This window comes from Rhinatrema bivittatum, chromosome 1 (assembly GCF_901001135.1).
Source record: "Rhinatrema bivittatum chromosome 1, aRhiBiv1.1, whole genome shotgun sequence".
NCBI classification, from domain to species: Eukaryota; Metazoa; Chordata; class Amphibia; order Gymnophiona; family Rhinatrematidae; genus Rhinatrema; species Rhinatrema bivittatum.
The window spans coordinates 399,547,131-399,565,950 of NC_042615.1; the positions used below are offsets into that span (position 1 = coordinate 399,547,131).

At 37.7% G+C, this 18,820-nt stretch overlaps 1 protein-coding gene across 1 annotated transcript in view; it reads right to left on the bottom strand.

The window, feature by feature from the left end:
- LOC115091751 (metalloprotease TIKI1-like) overlaps window positions 1-17,812 on the bottom strand; it is a 158,796-nt gene extending 140,984 nt beyond the window's left edge. Inside the window, exon 1 of the mRNA XM_029601931.1 lies at window positions 17,719-17,812. Within this exon, the coding sequence (XP_029457791.1) occupies window positions 17,719-17,804 (86 nt within the window). The 5' untranslated portion in view covers window positions 17,805-17,812. The remainder of the gene's footprint in view (window positions 1-17,718) is intronic.
- Between the last annotated feature and the right edge of the window lie 1,008 nt (window positions 17,813-18,820).

Consider the following 18,820-nt stretch of genomic DNA (forward strand, 5'->3'; position numbering starts at 1 on the left):
AAAGGTATTATGGCATTTCTCCATTTTATTTTCCATTCTTTTCCTAATAATTCCTAACATCTGATTACTTTTTGACCACCATAGTACACTGAGCCGAGAATTTCAAAGTACGGTCCACTATGATGCCCAGATCCTTTTCCTGGAATGTAACTCCTAATATGAAACCTAACATCATGTAACTACAGTGTGGGTTACTTTTCCCTTTGTGCATCACTTTGCATTTGACCACATTAAATTTCATCTGCAATTTGAATGACCAGTCTTCCAGTCTCGCAAGATCCTCCTGCAATTTTTCACAATCTGCTTGTGATTTAACAACTTGTAATAGGGACATTCCATGTCAAGTGGACCAATTTAGAAAATCATCCACGCTCGACCTCCTTCAAACTGAATATAATTTTGTGTGGATGCTTGCTAGGGCCTCAAACAAAACTATGTAACATTTTTCGGCTGGATCTCTATTGGTTCAAGAGCTAGAGGCAGCTGAATGAAGGTCGCTCTTAGAGTACTGTGCTCTGTGCAAGACAAAATGGTCAATTTGTCCGGGCACTGCAGCCAAACAACCCCTATTAGAGACCTGAACATTTGTGGATTTTTACAACCTCTTGTGCTAAGTTCTATGCAAAGTTTGGAACCTAACATGAGCTTGCCCCCCTTTTTATGGGCCAGGAAAGTACATGAAAAATTTTACAGAAGAAATAACTTGAATCAGTAGTCATGGCCCATGACGTACATTTAGGATTTTCACTAGGAGGCTTTGCAGCCAACTGGAAGACATGTCGCCTTTTTATACAAATTTTCACCATTTTTTGGGTGCAAATATCTCTACTGTGTAGTTTTTAATAAATGTTTTTTTCTAATGTCATTTGAAAGAGCACCTATTTTGCTACAAAAGTCACCCTGTTTCGTTTTGGGCCCACCCTTGCTTCGGTCAGAATTACAGTCCCAAAGAAAAGCATCATTTGCATGCGTGAATGCACTATGTTAAAAAGAGCCATTTTTGGCACCCAACTATGAAACATGCAAATGAGCTAGAGATGTGAAACTTTACAGTGCAGTTCAGTTTACTGTGCTTACCACACTTTAAGCACATATTTGTTTAGATATATTTTCATAAATTAGTCAACAAAGTCTATGCAAAACTTTATATGCTGATTAATTACCTTGCATTGGTCAGTGATAGCTCAGCCACTGCCAATTTAGCAAAATTGACAACCCCATTGCCTAGGAGTCACTCCAGACAGCCAGACAAGGTACCAGCTACAGGTTTCCAAGCTTTTATTTAAACACAAAATAAGAAAGCAAGACACTACATACGAGAATTGCTTAAACTGCAGATTTCACAAAAATTCACTTAAGTCTTTTTGCCTGCCTTGCAGATGCTTTTGAATGTCCCATTAATGCATGATCGTTAATGTACTGCTTGCCTGATGAAGTTGTTATAGGTACATCAAGGGCTGCAATAATGTGCTTTTCTAAAACCCAACAGGTGTGTCTATGGAGTGGCCAGTAAAATGACCTGGCAGGACCTTGGGGGTTTAGGAGACTGACCAAGACCTCATGGTCAATACACCAGGGATTATCATAGATTCAAGCTAAATACTGTCCACCAGGTTGGAAGCTGGATACTTGAAGGGCAGGAAAATACTCACGTTCATGTTCTAGAACACTTGCAATGAATGAGGTGATGTCATTCAAAATTTTGCTAATGCAAATTTTAGTTGCATCAATGGACTTGAATTGATGATTTTCCCTTGCTGATCCCTTCCCTTTGCTAAACCTCTCATCCAGAACAGGTTTGATTTTTTCAATGTCCTCCTTTGGGACAAACAAAAATTTGATGCCACAAAGAGCACAATGGTGTTACAGGCCAGGGCATGTTCCCAAAATCTCTGCCACAACACATTGCTAACATGGCATTACCATAGTTCCTTGTGAAGGTGATAGTTTTGCATGTTCAGGTTTGCACGCAGTAAATAATAAAGCACAATATTTTGAAGAGTCATTTATAAAAGTATGTCAAAGTAAGATGTGTCATAAGCTACAAGCATGGTAAGCACAACAAGCTTTGCTGCACTGTAAAATTTTGCATCTCCAGCTCATTTGCCTGTTACTCAGCAGGGTGTCAAAGATGCCTCTTTTTAACATAGTACGCCCACGCATGCAAATGATGCATATCGTTGGGCCTTAATTCTGACAAAGCAAGACTGAGTCCAAAATGAAACAGGGCGACTTTTGTAGAAAAAAAGATGCTCTTTCAAATGACATAAAAAAGAAAATATTTAAAAACTACACAGATATTTGCATCTGAAAATTGGCAAAAATTTGCATAAAATAGTGACATTGTGTCTTTATATAATTATATCTTTGCTTCCAGTTGCCTGTAAAGCCTCTTAGTGCAAATCTTATATGTATATGCCATGGGCCATGACTACTGGTCCAGTCAGGGCCTGAATCAAAGTATAGGTCAGGAGCAATGAGTCAACAAAGGCCTTATATTTCTATTGTAAAATTTTTCACATACTTTGTTGGCTCATTATAAGAGAGGCATGATCATGTTATATTCCAAACTTTGCACTGAGACTTACCACCAGGGGTTGTACTAATCCACAAATTTCAGGACCCTGAGAAGTGTTGTTAGGCCGCAGCACTGGACAAAATGGCCATTTTGTCCATGGAGCATGGTGTACTCTGATGTGACCTCCATTCAACTGCCTCTGGCTCTCTAACCAATAGAGATCCAAGTGAAAAATTTAGTACAATTTTGTTTGAGACCCTAGAGAAAATCCGTGCAAAGTTTTGTTCAATTTGGAGGAGGCTGAGCATGGACCCCTGGTCCACTTGTTATAGAATGACCCAGTAATTTTGTATCATCTGCAAATTTGATCACCTCACCTGTTGTTTCCCTTTCCAAATCATTTGGAAATATATTAAAAAGGACCGTTCCCAGTACAGATCCCTGAGGCACTCCACTGTTTACCTTTCTCCACTGGGAAAAATGATCATTTAGTCCTACTCTGTTTTCTACTTTATTACCAGTTTGCAATCCGTAATAGGATATTGCTTCCAATCTCGACTTTTTAATTTTCTGAGGAGTCTTTCATGGCGGACCTTGTCTAACACCTTTGGAAATCCAAATACACTATATACACTGGCTCAAAATTATCCACATATTTCTTAACTCCTTCAAAACAATATAGCAGATTGGTGAAGCAAGATTTCCCTTGTGCCCCATTAAACCATGTCTTTCTATATGTTCTGTAATTTTGTTCTTTAGAATAATTTCCACAATATATTCCAGCACTGACGTCAGACTCACTGGTCTATGGTTTCCTGGATCACCTCTGGAATCGTTTTTAAAGATTGGTGTTATATTGGCTACCCTCTAATCATCAGGTATGATTTTAATGTTAGATTACAAATTATTAGTACTAGATCTATAATTTCATATTTTAGTTTTTTTCGGAATTCGGGGGTGTATATCATCTGGTATAGGCAATTTGCTACTCTTTAGAACATAAGATATGCCATACTGGGTCAGACCAAGGGTCCATCAAGCCTAGCATCTTGTTTCCAACAGTGGCCAATCCAAGTCACAAATACCTGGCAAGTAGCCAAGCATTAAATATCTCCCATGTACTAATGCCAGAAAAAAAGCAGTTTAGTTTGTCAGGGCCTCATTTTCTAAACATATTGCACGCGATAAGGGACGTTTCGCACACGAAATGTCCCTTTTCGCATGCGATACCAAAATGGGGGCGGAGTCGGCCCCAGAAGAGGAGGAGTCGGGGCGTCACCGGGGCCGACTCCGCGAAGATGCCGTGGACGACGAAAAGGTAAGGCCCTTTTCGCATCCGTGTTCGCGCCCAATAGCTACACCTCCTATGGTGGCGCTATTGGGTGCGAAACCGGCAGCGATCACACCACGGTGGTGTGATCGCTGCCGGCTAGCGCAGGCCGCCCCCCCCCCCCCCCCGTTTCGGCCCCCCGCCCCTCATTCCCTAAAGTATCGCAGGCCTGCGATACTTTAGAAAATGAGGCCCTCAGTCTGCTCTATTACATCTTCCAGCTTCACGGTGATTTGTTTCAGTTCTTCTGAATCATCACCATTGAATACCATGTCTGGTACAAGTATCTCCCAAACATCCTCTTTAGTAAACACCGAAGCAAAGAATTCATTTAGTTTTTCAGCGTTGGCCTTTCTTCCCTAAGTGCCCCTTTAACCCCTCATCTTCTAACGGTTCAACCAACTCTCTCACGAGCTTCTTGCTTCAGATATATTTAAAATGTTTTTATTATGAATTTTTGCCTCTACGGCCAGCTTCTTTTCAAATTCTCTTTTAGCCTGTCTTATCACTATTTTACATCTAACTTGCCAGTGCTTATGGGGGTAATTTTCAAAGGAGTGGCTTGCATAAATACAACATACTATCGTAGCAATTTTCAAAAGCCATTTAATCGAGTAAAGTGCACCTATGCGAGTAAATACTATGGACAATTCAATGTCATAAACTAGCAATTTTCAAAAGCCAACCTCCTCAGTAAATGGCATTTACTCGAGTAAAACCCAGTTTTATGCATGTAAATGCTGTTTAAAATCAGGCCCTATGCTTTTTCCTATTTTCTTTCAGATGGATCCTTTTTCCAATTTTTAAAAAGTTCTTTTGACTAAAATAGCCTTTTTCACCTCACTTTTTAACCATGCCGACAGTCATTTGGTTTTCCTTCCACCTTTTTAATGCATGGATACATCTGAACTGGACTTCCAAGTTGGTGTTTTTAAACAATGAGCATGCCTAAAAGAACTCATACATGAAATTATAGGACTTGTTACTAGTAATCTGAAACCTATCATTTAAAACATCCACAGACACTATAGACTGTAGAGTAGCCAATGTAACATCAATTTTTAAATAGGTGTGATCCAGGAAGAAATAGACTGGAGAGCCTGATGTTGGTGAAAGCAGAACAAACGATAGTGATCGGTGTGTCAAGGGATTCTTTATTGGTATATTGCCCGACTCTGGCCGAGTTTCGCTCTCGCAGGAGCTGCCTCAGGGGCTGCTACAATATTAATTAAAATTACACATGACAGACATACATATACAGTAGACAAACATGAATGTGTGTCAATACAAATAAAGCATTAAAAACAAAATAAATAATAAAACATATATATATCTCTTCCATAAATGGACAAAAAGACTGTGTTCATATTGTGACATCTATATATATGAACTTACAATTGATGCATGACATTGCATTGCTTATTGTGCAAAATTTATATGTATATGTGTGTCTGCAAGCAGTGAGCGTGCATTAAATAAAATAAATCATCAGTGAAATGAAAGCTTGTATCATAGCAGTGAATACCTGTACCAACGGTTACTCGTCTTATGTAACACTTCAATGTTATGACATTACAACATGTGAATTGTGAATCCTAAAACAGGGAAACAGCATGGTGTTATATGGAGAGTGTACACACTTAAAAAATGAACATTTTTGTAATGTAAAATTAACTAAAATAATTGATACATAAAACATAATAAAATTTGAAGAATCATAAAAAGAATATTAAAATCAAAAAGATAGAGATAAAAAGACAAAAAAAAAGGTAAAATGGAAATTTTTATGGATAATAATCTTAAAATTAAAAATTGTAATAAGAACAATTTTAATATTGTTGATATAAAAGTGTTCTTTGCAGACACTAAGAAAATCTTTTGTTGAAAGTGATTTAAAAATTGTATGAATAATATTAAAAATGAACAAGGACCTTGAACCGTGGCAGAGGATTAAATGCACAATTGACTTGCTGGTGAGGTTACATACAGTAAAAGTTTTTTTAAAAAATGTTAAAAAAAAGGCTAGATAGGTTACCTTAGTGGGTGATGTGCAGACAGTACTTCCAAATTATAATGTCAGGGTATATAGAGTTAATTTCTGAGAAATCTGTTGCGAAACAAGAACAGGATATAAAAGATGGCATCGGGTGTATATGGTAGTAAAAACCATCGAGATTTAAAAAGACTATTATTTAGCAAGGGACAAAGGGTAACAATTACATTTGTACCATGACGATGAGTCAAAGAAATTTATGCGGAAAAACTAATATCGGCAATACTCACAAACCGTGGTGGAAACATGAAAATGGAGTTGAAATTAAAATAGTGTTATGAGTTAAGAGCATCGGATGCATATCCACATATTTACCAACATCGGATGCATATCCTCATATTTGTCAACATAAAAAAAGCATGGTGATTCAATATAAAGTGTCTGTATTTTTAAAAAAACAACAAAACAAAGGGTGACCATCATATGCTTTGGACTATGCAGGCTTTCATTAAACGCGCCGAACAACACTCACATGAATAGTCTGTAATGTTGTGCTGCTATGTTGTATCGTACCTGTGTCACGTAGTCGGAGAATGAAAAGTTTGTGAGCGTAGATCGGGATGTTTAAATACTGTTCTCGCGATACTGTGGAAAGAATTCCCGCAAAAAGTGAAAATAGCTAATTAATTGTCCGGCTGTGTAAATAAGCTTATAGAAGTTCTTGCCAGACCAGACATATAAAAAACGCTTTTTTAAAATGTAACCATTATAATGTCGGTGACATAAACCATACGCTCACTTCTTCAAGTATTAGATGGGTGGATGTTGTTTTAAAATTGCACGGCACTAGATATGATGGGGCTTCTTGATTTTAAATAGACTTTAAGGTCTCTAATAATAAACACATCATTATGGAATGCTCGTACTGACTGGAATATTAGTATATTTGCCGGGTTAGTGTGCAGATTCACTGGTGATTTAGAAAAACAGCTAATTTGAGTACTGCCGATATTAATGATGACTGTGATGTATAATGAAAACCATGCACAATTTCTTAGAAGGTGCCAATGTCAATGTAAAAATAACAATGAAGTTTAAAACTAAGGTTATAGGATACTGACTGCACAAAATTCTATGTATAAATTTAACTAAAATATCCATCTTCTTAAAAAACAAAATGGTATGTGTTTAAAATAAAAACCAGCAATGATGATTCTAACATCAGCAATAAATAATAATAATAAATAGTAAGACTAATAAAAATAGTAAGAAGGGTAAATATTGTCCAAAAATGGGAGATAAAAAATGTATCAAACCAATAAAAATTGAAAAAAATTAAAATAATACAAAATTAAAATTATGAATTAAAAAAAAGAGAAAGCTTAAACATAAAAAACTAAAACATAAAAAATGGTATGAGTGTGTGTGTACATTAACCATTCTAACAGCTAGCTGTTTATAAGTAGACGCTTAAATTGGTATCACAATTTAATCCAAAAGGAGTGAGGGTGTTAAAATAAAAAATGAATTTCTGTTCCCATCTAAGCAAAATATTGTCGAAATCACCCCCTCTCCAATTAATTAATGGGTTTTTGATTATGCAAAATTTGTAATCTTCAAAAGAATGACCTTTTTCAATTGAATGTCCAACCAAAGGTTTGCCTTCACTGCGTCTATTGATAGCAGTCTTATGTTCAATGATTCTCTTATTAAATTGTCTAATAGTCTTCCCTATGTATATTTTCTTGCAAGGGCAGATAGCAACATAGATCACACCTGCGGTTTTATAGTTAGTAGATTCCATTAATTTAAAAATCTTGCCTTTTGTGTCTATTGTTAAGGTCTGTGTTCTTAAATTTACTGTACATACACTGCAATGGCCGTAGGGTCTGAGTTCTAAATGAATTTTACTCATAGGTTGTATAATGGGTAGTGCTGAAGGGGACAGGAATTCTTTCAAATTCCTGTCCTTTTTATTGGCCACCATGACACTTTTGTCTTGAAATGCTGGAAGGATTTGGAGGATATGCCAGTTTTTTAAAATAATTTTAATGATATCAAGAGATAACCCGGTAAATATAAGGGGACAAATGATCCTATTCTTCTTGGCTGATTTTTCTTTAGGCTTCAATAGCTTAGAACGTTCCTGCGACTCTGCTCTAGAGTATCCATCAAGAATATCTTTGTTCGGGTATCCCCTTTCCAAAAAATGATCTTGCATCTCGATTGACCTTTCATAGAAAGTTTTTTTCATCTGTGCACAATCTCTTAAGTCAAAGAAATTGCCTGTATAGTAGGTTACGTAGAAATGATTTGTTGTGATTGCTGTTAAACTTCAAGATTTTATTAGTGTCCGTGGGTTTTCTGTAAATATCAGTTACAAAACCTGTTGGGGTATTTTTAATGAGGATGTCCAAAAACTTATTTGTTGAGTATCATATTGCATCTTAAATTGTAGATTGATATGTAGGCTATTGAGCCAATCTTTAAAATCTACAAGATCATCAATGGTTCCTTTCCAAATCAGTAGAACATCATCAATATACCTTTTCCAAAGGATGATGTTGTTTAAATATTTGTGATGTGTAAGGAATAGCTTCTCAAAGTTAGCAACGTAGAGATTGGCAACGGATGGAGCCATGGTGGACCCCATGGCTACTCCCTTAATCTGCATATAATATTTGCGATCAAAGGAGAAGAAAGTTTTGGTGAGGGCAATGGTGGCCAATTCTAAAATCAATTGGTTCGGTATTTTTATGTTGGTGTTTCTCTCTTGGATTGTCTGCTCAATGATTTCTATTGCTTTTTCTTGAGGGATATTAGTGTATAGTGAATCCACATCAAGTGTGACCAAAACAATGTTGTTATTTTCAAGATGTGTGTTCATGAGAATAGTATTCATGTGAGCAGAATCCCTAATATATGATGGTATCTTAGGGACGTGAGAGCACAAGAAATTGTCTACGAAAGTAGAGAGAGGTTCTAAAAGGGAGCCATTAGCTGAAATAATTGGCCTTCCTGGAGGGTCCGTCAATGATTTGTGTATTTTTGGTAACATATATATAACAGGCATGACTGGATGTTCAACTCTGAGAAAAGAAATTTCTTTCTTAGTTAGGCAATTAGAAGATTCAGCTAAATTTAAGATGGTGTTGATTTCATTTTTAACGCTATTTGTCGGGTCATTGTCTAGTCTTCTGTAAAAAGCGAAGTCTGAGAGTTGTCTCTGTATCTCAGCTATATAGTTCAACCTATTCAACACTACAATAGCCCCACCTTTGTCAGCCTGCTTGATCACAATTGTATGATCAATGCTTAAGCTATTAATAACTTTTCTTTCTGGTTTAGTAATGTTGTGCTTGTACTTATAATTCTCTTCTTTTTTCGAAATCTCTTTCAATATTAGGGTCTCAAAGGTGTGTATGACTGGATTGGACGGACCATTGGGCATCCATTTACTAGGTGGTTTTACAATTGAGGAATCAGTCATAGTGGGTTTTGTTGAGAAAAGGTCAATAATTTTTAATTTTCTAGTAAATTTGAACAATTAAATTCGGGTTTTAAAGGCATTGTAAGAAGCAGTAGGTACAAATGACATGCCTTTAATCAAAACAGATATTTCATCAGAACTCAATATCCTATCTGAGATATTAATTATTCGATTGTTGCTGTTAATGTGTTTGCTGGTAGGGATGGTGGTATCCCCTGCCTCTTCCTCTCCCTCTTATTGGTGTCTTGTCCCATTTTCTGTCTTGCGCATCCGGTTTTACTGAATCCTTTTTCCAAACCTTTCCAAGTTGAAAAACCTGGTAGACTGGTTTGTCATGTATTGGGTCATTATGTGCTGTATTAAAGAAAGAGGCCGAAGGATCTATGTCATCACCGTTATCGCTACGGATGCGTTTTGCCCCTCTATCTTTATTTGGACTCGCATAATATTCATCATCTTGTCTATTCTCTTACTTCCTGTCTTTGGGTATCAACATTCTGTCTGTATTGAGGGGCATCTTTCTTGTTTCTAAAATCATGCTTATTGTTAAATCTATTATTGTATCTCTCATGTCTATGCCTGGGATATACTGTGTTATTTTTATAATCATTTTCATCCCTTTTGAACTTATCATATTTCATACTCTTAAGATCTTTAGTGAATTTTTCTAAATTAGTTTTATAGTCCTCATAGATCACTTTGAAGCATAAATCCTTTTCTCTTAAGTACTGGAGTTGTTGGTCCAGTTCAGCTTGTAACTTCTCTTTTCTTTGCTGTTTTGATGAGAAATATCATGAGATCGAGAGAACATTTGTTAAGAATGGCCTCCCAGTTGTTCATGAATATGCTGTCTTCTTGGTACATACTGGGTGGTTTATTGACCCTTAGGCCTCTCGGAATCCTTTTAAATCTGCAATAGTCCAAAAGCGTTGAGGCATGTAGTGCACTTCTCACTACACCCTTATTGAGGTTAATGGCTTCTTCCCATTTTTGTAGAAAATCTTCAAAGTCATCATTCTCTTTGAAGAAAGGTTCGGATGGCAATAAATCATTCAGTGTACCATCATTGTAACTGAGTATGTCCTTCCACGGTGAGAAGGACATTTCCGGTAGAAGGGTAGGACCCAAAAAACAAATCAGAAGCCGATCATTGATGCTGAAAGCAGAATAAACGATAGTGATAGGTGTGTCAAGGGATTCTTTATTGGTATATTGCCCGACTCTGGCCGAGTTTCGCTCTCGCAGGAGCTGCCTCAGGGGCTGCTACAAGAACAATATTAATTAGAATTATACATGACAGACATACATATACAGTAGACAAATAAACATGAATGTGTGTCAATACAAATAAAGCATTAAAAACAACATAAATAATAAAGTGTTGTTCGGCGCGTTTAATGAAAGCCTGCATAATCCAAAGCATATGATGGTCACCCTTTGTTTTGTTGTTTTTAAAAAAAATACAGACACTTTATATTGCATCGCCATGCTTTTTTTATGTTGACCAATATGAGGATATGCATCCGATGTTGGTAAATATGTGGATATGCATCCGATACTCTTAAATAACTCATAACACTATTTTAATTTCAACTCCATTTTCATGTCTCCACCGCAGTTTGGGGTGGATTTTAAAAGCCCTGCTCGCGTAAATCCGCCCGGATTTACGCGAGCAGGGCCTTGCGCGCCGGTGCGCCTATGTTCCATAGGCCTACCGGCGCGCGCAGAGCCCCGGGACTCACGTAAGTCCCGGGGTTTTTCGAGGGGGGCGTGTCGGGGGCGTGTCGGATCGGCGCGGCGTTTTGGGGGCGGGACGCGGCGTTTCGGGGGCGGGCAGGGGGGCGTGGTTTCGGCCCGGGGCGGTCCGGGGGCATGGCTGCGCCCTCTGGAACCGCCCCCAGGTCGCGTCTCGGCGTGCTAGCGGCCCGCTGGCGCGCGGGGATTTACGTCTCCCTCCGGGAGGCGTAAATCCCCCGACAAAGGTAGGGGGGGGTCTAGATAGGGCCGGGGGGGTGGGTTAGATAGAGGAAGGGAGGGGAAGGTGAGGGGAGGGCGAAAGCGAGTTCCCTCCGAGGCCGCTCCGATTTCGGAGCGGCCTTGGAGGGAACGGCGGCAGGCTGCGCGGCTCGGCGTGCGCCGGCTACATGACATCGGCAGCCTTGCGCGCGCCGATCCTGGATTTTAGCTGATACGCGCGGCTACGCGCGTATCTACTAAAATCAAGCGTACTTTTGTTGGCGCCTGGTGCGCCAACAAAAGTACGCGAAGGCGCACTTTCTTAAAATCTACCCCTTTGTGAGTACTGCCGATATTAGTTTTTCTGCACAATTTTCTTTGACTCATCGTCATGGTACAAATTTAATTGTTACCCTTTGTCCCTTGCTAAATAATAGTCTTTTTAAATCTCAATGGTTTTTACTACCATATACACCCGATGCCATCTATTATATCCTGTTCTTGTTTCGCAACAGATTTCTCAGAAATTAACTCTAATACCCTGACATTATAATTTGGAAGTACTGTCTGCACATCACCCACTAAGGTAACCTATCTAGCCTTTTTTAACATTTTTTAAAATTTTTTTACTGTATGTAACCTCACCAGCAAGTCAATTGTGCATTTAATCCTCTGCCACCATTCAAGACCGTTGTCCATTTTTAATATTATTCATACAATTTTTAAATCACTTTCAACAAAAGATTTTCTTAGTGTCTGCAACATACACAATATTAAAATTGTTCTTCCTATTACAATTTTTAATTTTAAGATTATTATCCATAAAAATTTCCATTTTACCTTTTTTTTGTCTTTTTATCTCTATTTTTTTGGTTTTAATATTTTTTTATGATTCTTCAAATTTTATTATGTTTTATGTATCAATTATTTTAGTTAATTTTACATTACAAAAATGTTCATTTTTTAAGTGTGTACACTCTCCATATAACACCATGCTGTTTCCCTGTTTTAGGATTCACAATTCACATGTTGTAATGTCATAACATTGAAGTGTTACATAAGACGAGTAACCGTTGGTACAGGTATTCACTGCTATGATACAAGCTTTCATTTCACTGATGATTTATTTTATTTAATGCACGCTCACTGCTTGTAGACACACATATACATATAAATTTTGCACAATAAGCAATGCAATGTCATGCATCAATTGTAAGTTCATATATATAGATGTCACAATATGAACACAGTCTTTTTGTCCATTTATGGAAGATATATATATATATATGTTTTATTATTTAATTTGTTTTTAATGCTTTATTTGTATTGACACACATTCATGTTTATTTGCCTACTGTATATGTATGTCTGTCATGTGTAATTTTAATTAATATTGTTCTTGTAGCAGCCCCTGAGGCAGCTCCTGCGAGAGCGAAACTCTGCCAGAATCGGGCAATATACCAATAAAGAATCCCTTGACACACTGATCACTATCGTTTGTTCTGCTTTCAGCATCATTGATCAGCTTCCGATTTGTTTTTTGGAGCCTGATGGTGTCAGGCTAAATAGTAGAAGCTATTCTGAAAACAAAATTAATGGCCAAATAGATGGACATGGCTTAATGAGGAAGAGCCAACATGGCTTTAGCAAAGGGGAAAGGCTTACCTTAAAAATATATTGGATTTTTTTTTTGACAGTATTATTTTCCTTTTGTTTTAATGAGATTCATTTTATAATATTGTTTTATTTTAGGATGGTATATATTTTATTTGTGACTATTATTTATGTATTATTTTATGATAATATACATTTTAATTGTGATTATTATGTATGTATCTTATTACCTTTTGTGAACCGGTATGATTGTCTTAGAATATTGGTATATAAAAAATAAATAAATAATTAACATGTTGACACAGTATATTTGGATTTTCAGAAGGCATTTGACAATGTCCCCAGGATAGACTCCTCGGGCTAATAAAAAGTCATTTGGTAAGAGGCAGTGTCCTATTGTGGATGGGTAAATTGTTAAAAGACAGGAAAAAGAAGGTAGGAATAAGTATGTGCAGAATTCCCAATTCCACCCTCCCTAGAACACCTTTCCCCAATTCATGTAAAAGGATGTGTGAAATTGGATTATATGTATAATTATATAAAGGCTATTTACATGCATAAAAAATATGCTTTATGAGCATAAATGGCTTTGAAAATTCAGCCCAAAGATGGCAATAATGAAAAAGCCCAAGGGGCTTGCAGGCCTGTAGGCACATTGCAATAACAAGCCTGCAAGCGAATTTTCAAAGGAAAACTCTCCTTGGACTTTCCCTTTAAAAATTTGGGTAGCTGTGGGAATGTGGGTACTTTGTCCTTGTGCCCATTTGCACCTGCTTTGAAGCAAGTATAAAACTGCATATGTGAATTTGGACAATTCTCAAATTCTCCATTTCTGCTGGTAAAATGCTGTTTTACTTGCAGAAATTACTTAAACTGCGCTCAAAACTTCCAGCAACAACACAAACACCCTCATGTATACCATCTTGGCAATAAAATAAGGAAAAGAGCAGCATGTGTAAAATACTTCTTGTTATATTTTTAAATCATGTTGACAATGATTAGTGACAGCTGGCACATCTGTTACATCCTATAGCCACAGGCTGACACTAGCACCACTGTACTGTGAACATTACTTTAGCTATAAAGATGAATTTCACATTTGTGAGTTAAAAGGCAGTGCTAAATATTGCACGCTTTAACTGAAAGTAAAGCTCTCATATGAACATAAGAACATGCCATACTGGGTTAGACCATGGGTCCATCAAGCCCAGCATCCTGTTTCCAACAGTGGCCAATCCAGGCCATAAGAACCTGGCAAGTACCCAAAAACTAAGTCTATTCCATGTTACCATTGCTAGTAATAGCAGTGGCTATTTTCTAAGTCAGCTTAATTAATAGCAGGTAATAGACTTCTCCTCCAAGAACTTATCCAATCCTTTTTTAAACACAGTTATACTAACTGCACTAACCACATCCTCTGGCAACAAATTCCAGAGTTTAATTGTGCGTTGAGTAAAAAAGAACTTTCTCCGATTAGTTTAAATGTGCCACATGCTAACTTCATGGAGTGCCCCCTAGTCTTTCTATTATCTGAAAGAGTAAATAACCGATTCACATCTACCCGTTCTAGACCTCTCATGATTTTAAACACCTCTATCATATCCCCCCTTAGCCTTCTCTTCTCCAAGCTGTAAAGTCCTAACCTCTTTAGTCTTTCCTCATAGGGGAGCTGTTCCATTCCCCTTATCATTTTGGTAGCCCTTCTCTGTACCTTCTCCATCGCAATTATATCTTTTTTGAGATGCGGCGACCAGAATTGTACACAGTATTCAAGGTGCGGTCTCACCATGGAGCGATACAGAGGCATTATGACATTTTCCGTTTTATTCACCATTTCCTTTCTAATAATTCCCAACATTCTGTTTGCTATTTTGACTGCCGCAGCACACTGAACTGACGATTTCAATGTGTTATCCACTATGACGCCTAGATCTCTTTCTTGGGTTGTAGCACCTAATATGGAACCTAACATTGTGTAACTATAGCATGGGTTATTTTTCCCTATATGCATCACCTTGCACTTATCCACATTAAATTTCATCTGCCATTTTGATGCCCAATTTTCCAGTCTCACAAGGTCTTCCTGCAATTTATCACAATCTGCTTGTGATTTAACTACTCTGAACAATTTTGTATCATCTGCAAATTTGATTATCTCACTCGTCGTATTTCTTTCCAGATCATTTATAAATATATTGAAAAGTAAGGGTCCCAATACAGATCCCTGAGGCACTCCACTGCCCATTCCCTTCCACTGAGAAAATTGTCCAATTAATCTGAAAATCCAAGTATACTACATCTACCGGTTCACCTTTATCCACGTGTTTATTAACTCCTTCAAAAAGGTGAAGCAGATTTGTGAGGCAAGACTTGCCTTGGGTAAAGCCATGCTGACTTTGTTCCATTAAACTATGTCTTTCTATATGTTCTGTGATTTTGATGTTTAGAACACTTTCCACTATTTTTTCTGGCACTGAAGTCTGTAGTTTCCCGGATCACCCCTGGAGCCCTTTTTAAATATTGGGGTTACATTAGCTATCCTCCAGTCTTCAGGTACAATGGATGATTTTAATGATAGGTTACAAATTTTTACTAATAGATCTGAAATTTCATTTTTTAGTTCCTCACTAAGAAACCTCTGTGTTTATCCCATGCCCTTTTGATCTCCATTACCATCTTTGTCCTCCCTACATTCCATGCATCCACCACCTTTTCCGTGAAGAAATATTTCCTGACATTTGTCCTGACTTGACCCACTTGTAGCATAATATTATGACCTCTTGTTCTACAGTTTTCTTTGCATTGAAAAATATTTGTTTCCTGTTCAATATTAATACCTTTCAGGTATTTTAAAGTCTATATCATATCACCCCGACCCTCCTAAACTCCAGTGTATTCATATTTAGATCCTTCAATCTCATCTCATAACTCTTTTGTTGCAGGCCCCACATCATTTTTGTCACCTTTCTCTGGTCAGCTTCTATCCTGTCTCTTTTCTTTGAGATATAGTCTCCGGAACTGAGCACAGTACGCCAGATGAGGCCTCACCAATGACTAGTACAGGGTATTATCACGTCATTTTTCCTGCTGGTTTTGCCTCTTTCTATACTGCCCAGAATCTCTCTCTAGGCTTAGCCACCATCGCATAAGACATCAACAATCTGTTTGTCCTTGTGTTTGTAGTTTATGCTGTTGCCAGTCTTACTTCCCAGGCTGACCTGGTTTGTGTAAACTGCAAGCAATAGAAAATGTTTAAATCACGATTTCAGCAGAAGCTCCATTTGGCCAGTTAAGTTAAACTGATTTTCAGCTGAAAATCATACTAAATCTAGATGGTTAAAATTTATCAGACTAAATTTAGGATGCTCACGTGTGCCTGACTAAACTTAACCGGCTAGTTCTGAAAATCAGCATTGGCCGGCTAAGTCCTTTCCTATCTACCCCAATAAAATTGGAAGTGTGAGGCTGTTGTACCCCACTCTTTCTTTTTGGCCCCAATATAAAAGCTTGATGAGAGACATGACACCACACATGACCCTTCTTCTCTCCTGTCTGACTTCAAAAGATGTGCAGGGAAGGGCTGCCATCCTCCTATCCCCTACAATGACTCTCCCTTCTCTTCAGACAAATATAACTCCCTGTTATTCCCCAGACACCCACCTGCATCTCTTAGAAGTACCTAAATCTGACCTACACTGCCTCTTTAGTACATTACCCTCTCAATTTGAAAGCTGAATTGTTTATTCCTTGGTCCTGAAAAGTCTGAGTTGTCAGTCATAGTTTGACATCAGAATCATCCATTAGAAGTAGATTTATTTGCAAATGGTAGAGCTTCATAAGTATCTCACAGTATTTTCACGAGTCCTTTCGTACTTTACACATGATCAGTGAGAAAAGCTATATGTAATGGAAGATTCCTGCAGATAGTTAAAATACAAACACAACCCATATTCCATACTTACCACCCTGAGGTCCATATTCAAAAGGTTTGTCTGGCTAAGTTAGGGACATAGATGGACAAACTGTAGGATATGAATTTACCTTTTTGTTGACCACCACTGATTTATCCAGGTAAGTTTTTGACTAAAACTTACCCTGATAAGTCAGAGGCATTCCAGGGTAGGGCTAATTTATCTGGTTAATATAGCCAGATAATGCTGATATTTAGAATTATCCAGGCAAGTCTGGTTGTGCCACGGAGCAGTCTTATAGTTATCCAGATATCTTGTACTTTATTTGGGTATATTCAGAGGAAAACATAACAAGAAGTGTTCTGCTGACTATCTGAGTAAAGTTATTTGGGTAACTTTATCAAATAACACCCACTCATCGGCTCTCTGAGAATTGATCTCCACATTTTTATTCTACATTTAAGTTTTAAAAATCCACATATATAATACACTTAGCCCTAAAAGCTATAGTGTCCTTCTGTCTGTCTGTCTTCCCTCTCCTGATGCTGGCTGAGAGTGGGTAGTATGTGCAGGACTATTAATGCATATAGGAGAAACAGCTTATGCTGTGTACATAGCTATATGGGACAGGAAAGAGCCACAGAGGCAGGAAGCAGGACTACTGGACAGCCATGACATGGAAAGTCCCAGCAGAGCAGTAGAAGGATGGGAATGGGAAGCCATGTGGGATGGGAAAGTCAGCCTTGAGGTTACAGGCAGAGAGCGGGAGCACCAGGCAAGAATGAAGAGGAGAATAGCAGCAGAGGTTGTAGGATGTTGCAAAGGGGAAGAATGCTAACATTGGCCTGGGCCACATCTCTGTTGAATGTTCATGGTTTACAGCTAGTGTCTATATTGTTAACTTACTTGTTCATCATAGATTGTCCAGCAGGAGTGTGTTCTACTTCATATCCTTGTCTCCTTAGGATATCTATAACTGTATTGTTTCCCATGAAGTGGCCTGGAGAGAAGAATAAAGGTCCTAATGAAAATGATAAAAAGCAATGAAGATTGCTGATTACTATCAACAATTTTGTGGCTTAACACCGAAAGAAGTACCAAGATATAAGCATTTCATTAACTGCTTTTAGTTTCTCCTGTGTGTATAGTTTATCTTTAAAGTAGACTAGCCAAGTGACCTGTTGAGATGAATTATGACTACAGCTAATGTATTTATTTAACTCTTTTCTATACCGACATTCATGATACAAATCATATCATATCGGTTCATTTGTAGTATCACAGCTGAACAATTTTATGGTAATTTTAGGGAAACAAGGTAAGTATATATTTTCACATGCTGAGGAAAGGATGTACATTTAGCTTACTCTGAAATAATGCAGGGATTTGTAGTCCCATAGCCTTCTGCAGTCTGTGCTACCGTATTTGCTAACTATGTAGCTTGGAAAATGATAGATTTTTTTTTATATCCTTTATTTATCATATGCTTCAAGTTAAGGTAACTAGATAGAATGCAGACAACATTGCTCATCAGAAACACAGTACAAGCAAAACTCTTCAGTGATATCTGATGCATCCAGTGGCACTCAAACAATGCTGATGAATTACAATTAAATCCCACGATGATGCAAGTTCTTTTTAGGCTCTTATCTAAATTACTTTTCTCAAATTCTTATGGATTAAAAATAATTTTACCTCTTCTACAGAAAAAGCAGACATCTGTCCTTCACAATAGGCAACAATAAATAACAACAAGAGAGGAGATTCACCCTACCAAGGATCAAAAACTCCTGCTGTAGGAGAGAATGGACCCAAAGAAGCATGACAGGGAGTAGGCCTCTTTCACCTGTTTCTGTTTTGGTCTAAACACATCCAAATGCCCTAAGAAGAAAAGCCCCAGGCTTCCAAATCATCAGCATTCCTGCTTCTTTCTCTTTGTACCCAGCTCTCCATTATTCCCATACTTGCTAGGTGAAGTGATGCATTTGAGAGGTCAATTTACTCTGGC